General features: G+C 40.8%; 1 protein-coding gene across 6 annotated transcripts in view; it reads right to left on the reverse strand.

Annotated features, from left to right (window-relative positions):
• The window catches only part of WDFY2 (WD repeat and FYVE domain containing 2), a 256,485-nt gene that overhangs the window by 108,321 nt on the left and 133,853 nt on the right, over positions 1 to 14,311 (reverse strand). For 5 of the 6 annotated variants that reach the window (XR_002824130.1, XM_004376562.2, XM_023731517.1 and 2 more), the window contains one exon: positions 8,185 to 8,252. Coding sequence is in view for 4 of the 6 variants with exons in the window: in XM_004376562.2 (XP_004376619.1) it covers positions 8,185 to 8,252 (68 nt within the window). In the remaining 2 variants the exon portion in view is untranslated. Of the gene's footprint in view, positions 1 to 8,184; positions 8,253 to 14,311 lie in introns of those variants that run through there. The other variant, XM_023731520.1, reaches the window with a different exon arrangement.

The following is a 14,311-nucleotide window of genomic DNA, read 5'->3' on the forward strand; positions in this document are numbered from 1 at the left end:
GTACAATAAAAAAATTTTAAAAAATTAATAAAAAAAAAAAAGAGGATGGAAGGAATATACAGAGTCACTATACCAAAAAGAATTGATCAACTTCAACCATTTCAGGAGGTAGCATATGATCAAGAACTGATGGTACTAAAGGAACAGGTCCAAGCTGCACTGAACGAATTGGCGGAAAACAAGTCTCCAGCAATTGACAGAATACCAATTGAGATGTTTCAACAAACAGATGCAGAGCTGGAAGTGCTCGCTCTTCTATGCCAAGAAATCTGGAAGACAGCTACCTGGCCCACTGACTGGAAAAGATCAGTACCTGTACCCATTCCAAAGAAAGGGGATCCAATAGAATGCAGAAATTATTGAACAATATCATTAATATCACATGCAAGTAAAATCTTGCTTAAGAGCATTCAATAGCAGCTGCAGCAGTACACTGACAGGGAACTGCCAGAAATTTATGGCGGATTCAGAAGAGGACATGGAACGAGGGATATCATTGCTGATGTCAGAAGGATCATGGATGAAAGCAGAGAATACCAGAAAGATGCTTACCTGTGTTTTATTAACTGTGCAAAGGCATTCCAGTGTGTGGATCATAACAAATTATAGGTAACATTGGGAGGAATGGGAATTCCAGAACACTTAATCGTGCTCATGTGGAACCTGTACATAGATCAAGAGGCAGTAGTTCAAACAGAAAAAGGGGATACTGCATGGTTTAAAATTCGGAAAGGTGTGCGTCAGGGTTGTATCCTTTCACCATACTTATTCAATCTGTATGCTGAGCAAATAATCGGAGAAGCTGGACTATATGAAGAATGCAGCATCAGGATCGGAGGAAGACTCATTAACAACCTGCGATACGCACATGACACAACCGTGCTTGCTGAAAGTGAAGAGGAACTGAAGCACTTACTGATGAAGATCAAAGACCACAGCCTTCACTATAGATTACACCTCAACATAAAGAAAACAAAAATCCTTACAACTGTACCAATAAGCAACTTTGCTGTCATGGATTGATTTGTGTCCCCCAAAAATATCTGTCAACTTGGTCAGGTGATGATTCCCAGTACTGTATGATTGTCTACCATTCTGTCATCTGATGTGATTTCCCTACGTGTTTTAAATGCTATCACTATGATATAATGAGATGGATTAGTGGCAGTTATATTAATGAGATCTACAAGATTAGAGAGTGTCTTAAGCCAATCTCTTTTCAGATATAAAAGACAAAAGCGAGCAGAGAGACATGGGGACCTCATACTACCAAGAGAGCAGCGCTGGGAGCAAAGTGCGTCCTTTGGACGTGATGTACCTGCGCTGAGATGCTCCCAAAGGGAAGACTGATGCAACACAAGGACCTTCATCCAGAGCCAACAGAGATTGAAAGCCTTCCCCTGGAGCCGTTGCTCTGAATTCAGACTTCTAACCTACAGGGCTGTGAAAGAATAAACTTCTCTTTATTAAAGCCATCCACTTGTGGTATTTCTGTTACAGCAGCACTAGATGACCAAGACAATCATCATAAACAGAGAAAACACTGACGTTGTCAAGGATTTCATTTCATTTGGATCCACAATCAACACCCCTGGAAGCAATACTCAAGAAATCTAAAGAGCATTGCATTGGGAAAATCTGCTGCGAAAGACCTCTTTAAAGTGTTAGAAACAAAACATGTCACTTTAAGGACTAAGGTGCTTCTGGCCCAAACCATGGTGTTTTCAATTGCCTCATATGCACGTGAAAGCTGAACTATGAATAAGGAAGACCAAAGAAGAATCAACACCTTTGAATTACGGTGTAGGTGAAGAATACTGAATATACCATGGACTGCCAGAAGAACAAACAAATCTGTCCTGGAAGAAGTATAGCCAGAATGCTCATTAGAAGCAAGGATGGTGAGACTTCATCTCACATACTTTCGACATGTTATCAGGAGGGACCAGTCCCTGGAGGAGGACATCATGCTTGGTAGAGTAGAGGGTCAGCATAAAAGAGGAAGACACTCAATGAGATGAACTGACACTGTGGCTGCAAAAATGGGCTCAAGCATAACGACTATTGTGAGGATGGTGCAGGACTGGGCAGTGTTTTGTTCTGTTGTATATAGGGTCAATAATGAGTTGGAACCGACTTGACAGCACCTAACAACAACAACAGTAAAGAACTCCTACAACTTAACAACAAAAAGACAATCAAAAAATGGGCAAAGAAATTGAATAGACATTTCACCAAAGAGGATACACAAATGGCCAATAAGCACATGAAAAGATGTTCAACATCATTAGCCATTAGGGAAACGCAAAGCCAAACCACAATGAGATACCAGTTCACGAACACTAGCATGGCTATGATCAAAAAAAGGAAAATAACAAGTGTTGATGAAGATGTGGGAAAACTGAAACCTCCACCCATTTCTGGTGGGAATGTAAAATGGTATAAACCACTGTGGAAAAGTTTCGCAATCCCTTAAATAGTTTAACATAGAACTACCATATGACTGAGCAGTCCTGATCCTAGGTATGCACTCAAAAGAACTGAAAGCAGGATCACCAATAAAAACCTGTACAGCGATGTTCATGGCAGTACTATTCACATTAGCAAAAAGGTGGAAACATACTAAATGTCCATCAACAGATGAATGGATAAACAAAATGTGGTATATACATACAATGGAATATTACTTAGTCATAAAGAGAAATGAAGTTCTGATAGATGCTACAATATGGATGAACCTTGAAAACACTACTGAGTTAAATGTCAGATACAAAATATTGACAAATATTGTGTAATTCCACTTATATGAAATAGGCAAGTGTATAGAGACCAAAGTTTATGAGTGCTTACCAGGGGTACGAGGGAAAGGGGTACTGGTTTCTGTTAATGGTGGTGGAATAATCTGGAAATGGAGAGTGGTGATGCTTGTGCAACATGGTGAATGTAATCAATGTCACTCAATTATGCATGTAAAAAAATGTGGTGTTCGCAAAAGCTTTTTTTTTTTTAATGTGAGATAAATCAAGAGAGTATTATCTTTGGTGAAAGAATGTTTGATAAGGAAATGCTCTTATTTCTCACCTATCCATAAAAACTCGCTTATAGGAAACTATAGAACAGTCACCCCAAATTCTATAGAGCCATCAGGGTCTAAAATGGACCTTTCTCAGGCATCTTCCTGACCATCTCCCTATTATACCTACTTCCCAGGTCATAACACTAACCACACATCATGGCTGGTACTAATTTCATGTCTGCCTTCCCCACAAGACTGTGAATAGCATGAATACAGGGACCACCTGCCATATTTAACTACTATAGCCTTAGTACCCTGCACAGTGTTTGGTATGGAAGTACATATAACATTTGTTGAATTAACATCTAAAGAAATTAAAGAAAACAGGATAAAACATTATTTTCTGCTTTCCTCCGTTACATGCCTTCACTTTTCCCAGCTCAACACCACAGTGGCATCAACAGATCATGGCTTGGTCCTTTCTCTTTAAAGACCACAGAGATCCAGGAGAAACAAACAGACAGGAATTAGGAGGTGCATAATCACGGCTAGGCTTAGTCAAGTACTTACAGTTCCATGTAAGAGAAACACACTCGTGTCTACTTAAGCACAAATGGACATACCCAGCAGGAGACAGAGGTCTCTCTTGAACTCGCAGGCAAAAGCAGAGCCAGGCTTCTTGAGGCGTTAGGAGCATGAGGAGGAAAACATCAGGCATCACTGGCTGGGCTCTCTCCCTGGGGTGCCAGACAGTCCTTCCAAGCAGATTCACTCTTCTTTTCTGCAGATCAGCTCTCGCAGATCAGCTCTCATTGTTGCCTCAGGCACACGATTGCCTCACTGCTCTGGAGTTTTTATGTCTGCACCTCAAGAGACCAGCCTAGGCTAAGACTAGCATTTCCAACTCCAAATTCTAAATTCCTAGGAAAATCAGATTGGTCCAGGGCAAACAGCCTTAACCAGGCAAGGTGGGTCTCTCCTGGCTCTGTCTCCTCCCTAACAGAGAGAAGGGATGCATCTCAGAAAAGACAGGGTATGAAGATACCCCCAGCGCAGCAGTTGTAGTTTTGATCATGTCTGCTCTTCATCTTTCTCTGGTCGCTGTTCCTCTGAGTTCACTCTACCTTTTGGGCTGACTCCCTGTCATCAAACATCACCTTTGCTATTCATCTTTTCTCGCCTAATGCCTTCCACTCCCTTCCCTCCAGTAGAACTTCAAATTCTTCTCAAAGCCACAAAACAGCTACTCTCCTGCCCAGAACATAACACTACATTTAAAAGGCAACCATTTTTTAAGTGTACCAAATATCTTAGGCTGAGTTCTCTAGAGAAGCAAAACCAGTAAGCATATGTGTGTGTGTGTGTGTGTGTGTGTGTGTACAAACATACATACACACACGTATGTATGTATAAATATGTATACGTATATATAAACATGTATACGTATATATAATCGTTAAGGTTGTGTGTCAACTTAGCTGGGCCATGACTCTCAATGGTTTGGCAGTTATGTAGTCTGGCAGTTGTATAATGATGTAATCACCACCATGATAAGATCTGATATAATGTGATCACCTCCATGATGGAATCTGAGTTAAAAGGGAGTTTCCCTGAGGGTGTGGTCTGCATATAATATGTGGACTTTCTGGCAAAGCTCACTGGCATTTTCTCTGCTCTGGATCCTACATTTGGCTCATCAGCATCTGACCTCCAGTTTTTGGGACTTGGGCCAACAGCCTGCCATCTTACCTGCCAATCTTGGATTTGTCAGCCTTCATAGCTGTGAGCCAGCAGCCTGTCATCTGACCTGTGGATCTTGGGTTTATCAGCCACTGCAGTTCCGTGAGTCAGGAGAAGCCTTCAGCCTGACGTCTGACACCTGAACCACAGGCTTGGGACCTGCCAGCCTCTACAACTGCGTGAGCCATTTCCCTAAGATAAATCTCTCTCTCTATATATATATATACTTATATGCTTCACTGATTTTTGCTTCTCTAGAGAAGCTAGCCTAAGACTATTTGTACACACACACACACACACAAAGATTTATCTCAAGGAAATGGCTCACGTAGTTGTAGAGGCTAGCAAGTACCAAGTCCGTGGGTCAGAAGTCAGGCTGGAGGTTTCTCCCGACTTACGTGGCTGCAGGGGCTGATGAACCCAAGAACGGCAGGTCAGATGACAGGCTGCTGGCTCACGGGCTGCGGAGGCTGATGAACCCCAACATAGGCAGGCAATACAACAGATCGCTGGCTCAAGTCCCAAGAACCAAAGGTCAGATGATGATGAGCCAGATGCAGGATCCAGAATGAGCAAAACTCAGCAAGCTTTGCCAAAATGTCCACATACATATATTGGATGCAGTCCACATCCTGGAGGAAATTTTTGTTTTCTTCTATATTTGGAATACTATTTATTGCAGACTGCTATAAACACACAATATGGTCATATCTGCCTTGGAGTGTCCATATTATGGCCTCCAGATATAATGAACCTTTTCATTTATTTTGTAACTAATACCACATAACTGATATTTAAGGATAATACTGAGTAATGTCTTAACAAAACATCTTTCCTTAGAAGGATTACAAAACAACTCCCTTGGAAACTCAAATCTATTTCTGGATCTCTGACAGAAAATGTGGCTTATCTTCTTCTGCAATAAGATTCTGCCTCTCTCAAGTTAAATAAAGCTTAAATTCTTATTCAGAAATCAGCTACTACGTCATCTGAACGCATAAGATTCTTAGGCACATACAAATCCATTCTGATCAACTGTGGAGAACATAGTATTTTTTGTTTGTTTAACTTCTATATGACAGCAAGACAATCCAACAATGAAAGATTAAGGAAATCATCTTGACCATGTGCACCTTGTTTGTCTGCAAATCCCTGGCACTTAGCATAGCAGCCTGCACATAGCAGGGGCTCTGTAAATCTCTAATTGACTAGATGGTGTAATTATATCTATGTGTTTACAAAGTGATACAATATATGCATGAGGCTTTACATGTGTTTAGATAACCACAGGTACATAGATCACCACGTTGCTGTAATGTCATAAGACAATCTTCTCAAACTTTAATGTACATTCAGATTGCCCAAGGATCTTGTTAAAACACAGATTCTGATCCAGGGGTTCTGAAGTGGAACCTAATATTTGCATTTCTATAAAGTTCTAGGTGGTGCTGAAGCTGATCACTGAAATAACAACATAATTCCTTTTTTAGACCCTTTAGTACATCACAGATAAAATATACAAATAATTACACAGTCCTCCTTCTCAAAGTTCATGTGCAATCATTAGAGAAATAAGTAATCTATGTTCTCACAAGCTCATCTTCATTATCAGACTTCATCATTCCTTCAGTAAGTATTCACTGAGCACCTACGTCAGATGCATGAGCTACAGCAGCCTTTAGGCATTCTTGTATACAGCTTCTTAATAAATAAAGAAACTGCACACTAGAGGCTTCTCTGTATTTTTTATGATATCCAAATAAAGTGAGCATTAGACAGACACCAATATGTATATGTATATGTGTATGGGGAGGTGGTGGGCAAGCAATTGCTTAGGATCCTACGTCTTCATGAGGATCCTATTAATGCTCATCTCAAGAAGATTCCTTGGTTGCCACTCCCAAGTCCCCATCCTTCCACCTATGTCTGCCTCTCGTCTGTCTGCCATGCCACAATCATGGAAGCTGCAGGTCTCTGGGGCCAACTTCAACTTGCTGGAGTACAGACCTTCCTTAGCTCTCCCAGCTAGATAGTGTTCAAGTTTGATGAAAAAAGCAAGACCAAGGATAAGTCTAGTTTCTTCACTTAAAAATTAGGAAAAAAGTCAGAATTTGTTTCCTTTTCCATTTACTTAAGTCCTCATCACTGCCATGTCTTACAAAGAAAGTTCACTTTGGGCCTGGGCCATATAATGGTGTTCACTGGTGGCAGAACAGGCAAGGGGAGATATAAGTACTCAGAAATACAGGAAGTTTCTTCTTCACATGTCTTTTGAATTTTGTAGTAAATAGATAATAATCACAAAGCTGAACCAAGTATCATCTATTTACAACAAAATTCAAAAGACATGCAAAACCTCAGAGATAATTTGGAAATCACTGAAAAACCATTACATCCTTAATAATTCATTTGTTCATTAACGGCCAAATTGCTGTTTAAATTATTACAGTATTCTTTTGCCAGAGGCATAAACTTAATCACATCTACAATTTAGCATGAATTTATTTTGGTTGTACACTGTGGCATGTACTTCTCAAACCAGGATACTTGCATCAAGGGTTGGGGCTCACACTGCATGCAGCAAGCCAGAGGGTACCTGAGCCCAAACAAGACACCAGAGGGCCTTCGTAGGGTAGCAACTGTAATTAAGATTTGATGGATGGGAGTAAGAAAAATGTTTAATAATACAACTGATAATGAACTTAAATAATTACTCTGTTTTAAAATAAACATGGAACAGGATCCCTTAAACTGAAGTAATTTTAAAGATAAAACACTAGACTAAAAAGAAATTTCCTGTTTGGGGGAGGGCAGCTCTTCTTTGCCGATAGGGGAACTTCTGTCAGTGGAATAGTCTAAGAATCACTCTTTTTTTTTTTTTTTTAAGTATATTTGAAAGAGTAATCATTTATTGGTACAGGGACATACTTCTCCACCTAAGACCTTGGGGAAATGAGACTGACTTCTAATCAGAACTTTTCAATTCTAAGCAAATCCTGCTGAAACCTGAATATTCAGTGCTAAAAGTCTTGAATTTGAATAAAAGACATAACAATAAGGCAAGAACAAATTTACTTCACAAAGGTAATCACTGGACAAAATTTTGAATTGTCTAAGGAAGTACCTTATTAAAAATTTAAACAAAAAGTTGGAAAAGAGAGGAAGAGAGCCTATGTGCTGTAGCCCTTCTTCCATTTAACTTATTCAGGAGCTATGAACATACAGACAATTTCAGAACAATTTTCTTATTTTACATACTGAGAGCTTTAGAAAATCTAAAATGATTTAATATGATACTTTCCATTATGATGAAAATCCCATTCCTCGGTCTTCCCTATTCAAGTAGAAAATACAGAGAAGGCAATCTGGGAAGAAAGGGGAGTTGGGATGCATGTTTGGTTTTTTAAGATAGGGATCCAAATACTTACAAGGCATTGCATGGTATATACTTGGCCAGTACTGTCCGCTGTCTCTCTTTAACCAGACACGAACTGTCCTACAACAGAAGAAAACATAGTATTTTCAGTCATGGCAAAAAGCTGAAACACAGAAACCAAATCTCTTAATTACATATATGCATGACACATATACTTCTCTAAATACCATCCTCATAAATGTACCTACACACATATGTAATAGTGACAGTGTTCTGAAAAGTATTATTATTATTGTTTTGTTGTTTTGTCTTTCCAACTATATGACCTTTGCCTTGGTCTGGTAGAAGTATCTATCTGCCTGTGGACATACTAGATTTTACTAGTGAAGGAACTGCAAAGTGATCAAATGAATATGCAGCATCTGACACACACAGAAGGATTCCACAGTACCTCCACAGTTTTGCAAGCCAGGTTACTGCCTTGAGAGAGTTTTCCAAGCAAGGTCAGGCAATGGTAAGCTGTGAGGCTCAGATTTCCTGAGCCAGAGGGCCTGCCATGGGACTCCACCATAGAAGAACAGGAGGATCCTGGAGCAAAAAGTTGTGGGTGAAGTTGCAGACCAACAGCCCAGAAGGACACATGGCAGAGATCCAGGAGAGCTGAGAGAGAAGAGCCAAACAGACAAAACCAGCCAGGGAGCACAACTAGGTTCTGACCAGCCAGAAAGGCCCGACAATGAGTTACACCAGCCAGGACTTCATCTGCACAGGGGAGCAGGGCAAACACAGCTAGACCAGAGAAAGCAGGAGACATCAAACCCAGGGAGCTGGGCAGTTCGCCCCTGCCAGGAGATCACTTGGCCATACACCTCACTCCACACCCCTAAGCTAGCCCAGGGTAAAAAGCAGACTGAGGGAATAAGCACTTTTATCCCAGAAATAATTGGGCACTATCTTTTAAACAATTTAAGTCATTATATAGGATTAAGTATTAAACTATACTGGACTTTTTTTTTCCCCTCAGCTAGTCAGTGGGTCTCCCATACTGGGAACCAGAATAAAGACTAGACAAACTACTCCACAAGAAAGCCACTGGAACTTACAGCAGAATTCAACAAAGTGGCAAAGGTACAAGATCAACATACAAAAGTCAGTTGCATTCCTCTACAGCACCAAAGAGAACTCTGAAAAAGAAATCAGGAAAACAATCTCACTTACAATAGTACTCAAAAGATTTTTAAAAATGGGGAATAAATCTAACTAGAGACAAAAAAGACTTATATAAAGAAAAGTACTCAATACTACTGCAAGAAACAAACATAAAAAAAAAACAAACACCAAACCTGTTGCCATCGAGTCAATTCCAACTCATAGTGACCTAAATTTAGTTAAATGGAAAAACATATCATGCTCATGGACAGGAAGACTTAACATTGTGAAAATGTCAATAGTATCTAAAGCAATCTACAAATATAATGCAACCTCAATCCATATTCCAACAACATTCTTTAATGAGATGAAAAAACTGATCACCAACTTTATACGGAAAGAGGTCCCGGATAAGCAAAGCATTATTGAAGAAGAAGAACAAAGTAGGAGGTCTCACACTCTCTGATCTCACAACCTACCATACAGTCACGATAGTCAAATCAGCCTGGTACTGGTACAAAAACAGACGTACAGACCATCCACCTATGGATAGGTGATCTTCGACAAAGGGTCAAAATTCATTAAATGGGAAAGAGAAAGTCTCTTTAATAAATGGTGCTGGCAAAACTGGATATTCATTGACAGGAAAATGAAACAAGACCCATACCTCACCTCACAACATACATAAAAACTAACTCAAATGGATCAAAGACCTAAATGTAAAACCTAACACCGTAAAAATCACAGAAGAAAAAATAGGGCCAACGCTGTTGTTGTTGTTGTCCTCAGGTGCTGTTGAGTTGCTTCCAACTCATAGCAACCCTATAGGACAGAGAAGAATTGCCCCATAGGGTTTCCAAAGAGCACCTGGTGGATTGGAACTGCTGACCTTTTGGTTAGCAGCCAAGCTCTTAACCACTACACCACCAGGGCTCCAGGGACAACACCAGGACACCAACAAACGGCATATTTAGAATACCAAACATAAATAAAAATGCACAAACAGCATAAAATAAACAAGATTACTGGGATCTCCTAAAAATTAAACACTTATGCTCATCAAAAGACTTCACCCGAACAGTAAAAAGAGAAACTACAGAACGGGAAAAAATTGGGGGCTATGATATATCCAACAAGGGTCTAATCTCTAATATTTATAGAAAACTTCAACAATTCAAAAACAAAAAGACACACAACCTAATTTTAAAAATGGGCAAAGGACATGAACAAACGCTTCACCAAAGAAAATATTCGGGCAGTGAAAAAACACATAGAGAGATACTTGCAATCATTAGCCATTAGAGAGATGCAAATCAAAACTACAATGAGAAACCATCTCACCCAGGCAATAATGGCACTGATCAAAAAACAGAAAACAACAAATGCTGACAAGTTTGTGGAGAGACTAGAACTCTTACAAACTGCGGGTGGGAATGTAAAATGGTACAACCACTATGGAAAACAGCATGGAGCTTCCTTAGAAAACTAGAACTAGAAATACCATATGATCCAGCAACCCTGCTCCTAGGTATCTACCCTAGAGAAATAAGAGATGTGACAAGAACAGACATCTGCACACCCATGTTCACTGTAGCATTATTCACAACAGCAAAAAAGATGGAAACAACCTAAGTGCCAATCAACAGATGAACAAACCATAGTACAGACAATGAAATACTACACAATTATAAAGAATAATGATGACTCTGCAAAACATTTCACAATATGCATGAATCTGGAGGGCTCCTGGAGGGCATTATGCTGAGTGAAATAAGTCAATCACAAAAGGACAAATATTGAAAGAAACCACTATTATAAACGGAGCCCTGGTGGTGCAGGGGTTAAGTGATCAGCTGCTAACCAAAAGACTGGCAGTTCGAATCCACCAGCTGCTCCCTGGAAACCATATGGGGCAGTTCTACTTTGTCCTATTGCTGTTGTTCTTGCTGTTGTTGTTAAGTGACGTTGAGTCGGTTCCAACTCATAGTGACCCTATGTACAAGAGAATTCTGTCCTAAAGCATTGCTAGAAGTCAGAATCGACTCGATGGCAATGGGTTTTATTATAGTGAAGAAAAGGTTTACACATAGAAAGAAACACTTTTTTACGGTTACCAGGTATGCGAGGGGGAGAGAGGGAAAATCACTAACTAGAGAGTAGGCACGTATTAACTTTGGTGAAGGGAAAGGCAGTCACAATATGGGGGAAGTCGACATAGCATAACCAAAGCAAGGTAAGACAATGAGAGGTACTCAAGAATAAAAGGCAACAATGGTAAATACTTTAACATATACAATCCTGCAACAGTAATAACAAACAATAATTTATGAGTGGAGACAGTGCCGGCAAAATGGTGCTCAAGGCAGAAGCACCACGCCGTCCCTCCACAGCAAAGACCCGAAAAACTAAGCCAAACGGAGAATACATCCTGAAACCCTAAAACATCAAATGAAGAGATAAAGAACTCAGCCAAGCACCAAATGGAGTGAGAAAACTGACAGAGAACGGAGAGCAAGGAGAGATTCATGCAGAGGTCCCCTACCATCTACCATAGGGCGGATCTGCCATCTTGGACTCCTATCAGAGACCAGCAAACAGGGGGTACGAAAGCAGCCTGACGGAGGGTCCAGCAGGAGACAAAACAACCGGTAATTTGCAATATACGCTTTCCCACCCCACACCGTTCTTCACCACCACTCGGCCTCCTCTGCTTCCCGTGGCCACAATCTCTTGACTGGGAAACACCGGCTGCTTGGATTCCACACACCCGAACGGGTCAGCTCTCTGAGTGCCATTTGTTGGCTACTGGTGTTGTTTTTTTCCGCTTCTTTTGATTTCTTCCATACCTCTCACCACCTCCCCCTCTTTTCACTCAAATACCTGGCTCCGTGCACCAGCTTTGCTTCTTCCTGAGGGGCTGCAGAGCTCCGGTAATTTGTGATAAACGCTTTCCCACTCCCTACACTTCTTCACCCACACTCGGCCCCCTCTCCTTCCCGTGGACAGTCTCCTGTCCGAGAAACACCAGTCCGCACTACCTGGGTCTCTGCGTGCCATTTGCTGGCTCCTAGTGTTGCTTTTTTTTCTGCTTCTTTTGATTTCTTCCTTACCTCTCACCACCTCCCACTCCTTTCACTCAAATACCTGGCTCCGTGCACCATCTTTGCTTCTTCCAGAGGGGCTATGGAGCTCCGTTCGAGCGTGGAGCTGCTTCCCGGTCTCGGCTGCGGCGCTGGTGGGATCCCAGGGCTTTTGTTCGTTAGTTTGTTTTGAATTGTTTCTTTGTTTTCTTTTCCTTTTCTTGAGTTGGGAGCCCTTTCTGGCCAGGTGGTGCTGCATGGCAAGGAGGCTTCGCCCTTGGCTTGCACAGACGTGCAGAGGGATCCCTGAGAGCATTTCTTTCTTCGTTGGTTTTTTTTTTTCTGTTCTTTTTGGGGGGCCTTTCTTGTTTTTTTTTTCTTTTTAATTTGCTTTGTTTTCTTTTCCCTCTTTTTCCCTTTTTGTCTTTCTTCATTGCTCGTTTCTCGTCTCTCTATATCTTCCTTCTCTTTCTGTTCCCTGAATACCTGGCGTCGTATACCTCTGTGCCTTCTAGCCAGGCTGTACTGCAACACCTGAGAGTGACTTCCCCAGACCTCACAGCTGCACCGGTGGGATCCCTGGGAACTTTGCAGTTCTTTAACCTTTCCGATTTTTATTTATTCATTCTTTTCTTTTCTTCCTCTTCCCATTTCTGTATTTTTTCTCCATTTCATAGTCTCTCATCTCTCCACTCCAACGGCAAGCTCCCCTAGTATTGTTTTGTTTGTTTGTATGTTTTTGGCTCCTGTTCTTCTCTCCTCTCTCCCATATCCATCTTAGCCCCACATATAACAATCACCCCCACTGCATCCTGCCTACCTGCACCATGCGCTTGACATCACACCACCAAGCAGCACAGGAACGGCCTACTGGAACCTGTCCTGAAATGATTACCAACCCCACCCCTCCACTGGCTGTAGTAAGTGCCACAAACAACCTGTCCCAGTAACTCCTCTTCACCTAGACCTGCCCTGCCATACCATATCTGAGTGACTGACCCTGCTAATTGGAGGAGGGGAAAAGTATTGTGCCCAAAGACGAGCAAACAACAAAGAACACACAGTCCGCCTGCTCACACATAGTCAAATTTACAAAACAAAAAAGGGACGAAACAAACAAATCTACAATCAATGAACGAAAAATACTGAATGCACCGAAGACAGCAGACGATATCAAAACATTAACAAAAACAGAACAGGATGGTTCCAGTAAGTGTCCAAAATAAAACACCAGATGACGCTCCAGAGGAAAAAAATGCACTAGAACTACCTGATCGGGAATTCAAACCTCTAATACTCAGAATTCTCCAAGAGCTGAAGCAAAAAGCTGACAAACATGAGAAAAACATAAACAAATCATGGAAAATACAGAAAAAAAATTGCAAGAATTCAGGAAAATAATGAAGGAACAAAATGCCAAAATAAATTCAAAAATAAAAATTATACACAGACAATAATTAGAAATCCAAAATATAAACAACAAGATTTCAGAAATGCAGTGTGATAGAAGGGCTGAGGAGCAGATATGAAACGGTGGAAGACAGAATCAGTGGAATTAAAGACAAATACTTGGATACAACTCTGTTTCAGGAAAACTCAGAAAAAAGAACAAAGAAAAATTAAGAGACCCTGACAGTTATGTGGGATACAATCAAAAGCAAAAATTTTCGAGTGATTCGAATTCCAGAACGGGGAGAAAACAGAAACCACAGAGAGGATCACTGAAGAACTGCTAACATAAAACTTCCCCAATATCATGAAAGATGAAAAGCTGACCATCCAAGAAGCTCAACGAACTTTTCTTGGGAGAGACCCCAAAAGAAAATCACCAAGGCATATCATAATCACACTCGTCAAAACCAAAGACAAACAAAAAATCCTGAGAGCAGCTCATGAAAAACAAAAAGTCTCATACAGAGAAGAAACAATAAGACTAAGCTCAGATTATTC

The sequence above is a fragment of the Trichechus manatus genome, unplaced genomic scaffold (genome assembly GCF_000243295.1).
Source record: "Trichechus manatus latirostris isolate Lorelei unplaced genomic scaffold, TriManLat1.0 scaffold00044, whole genome shotgun sequence".
NCBI classification, from domain to species: Eukaryota; Metazoa; Chordata; class Mammalia; order Sirenia; family Trichechidae; genus Trichechus; species Trichechus manatus.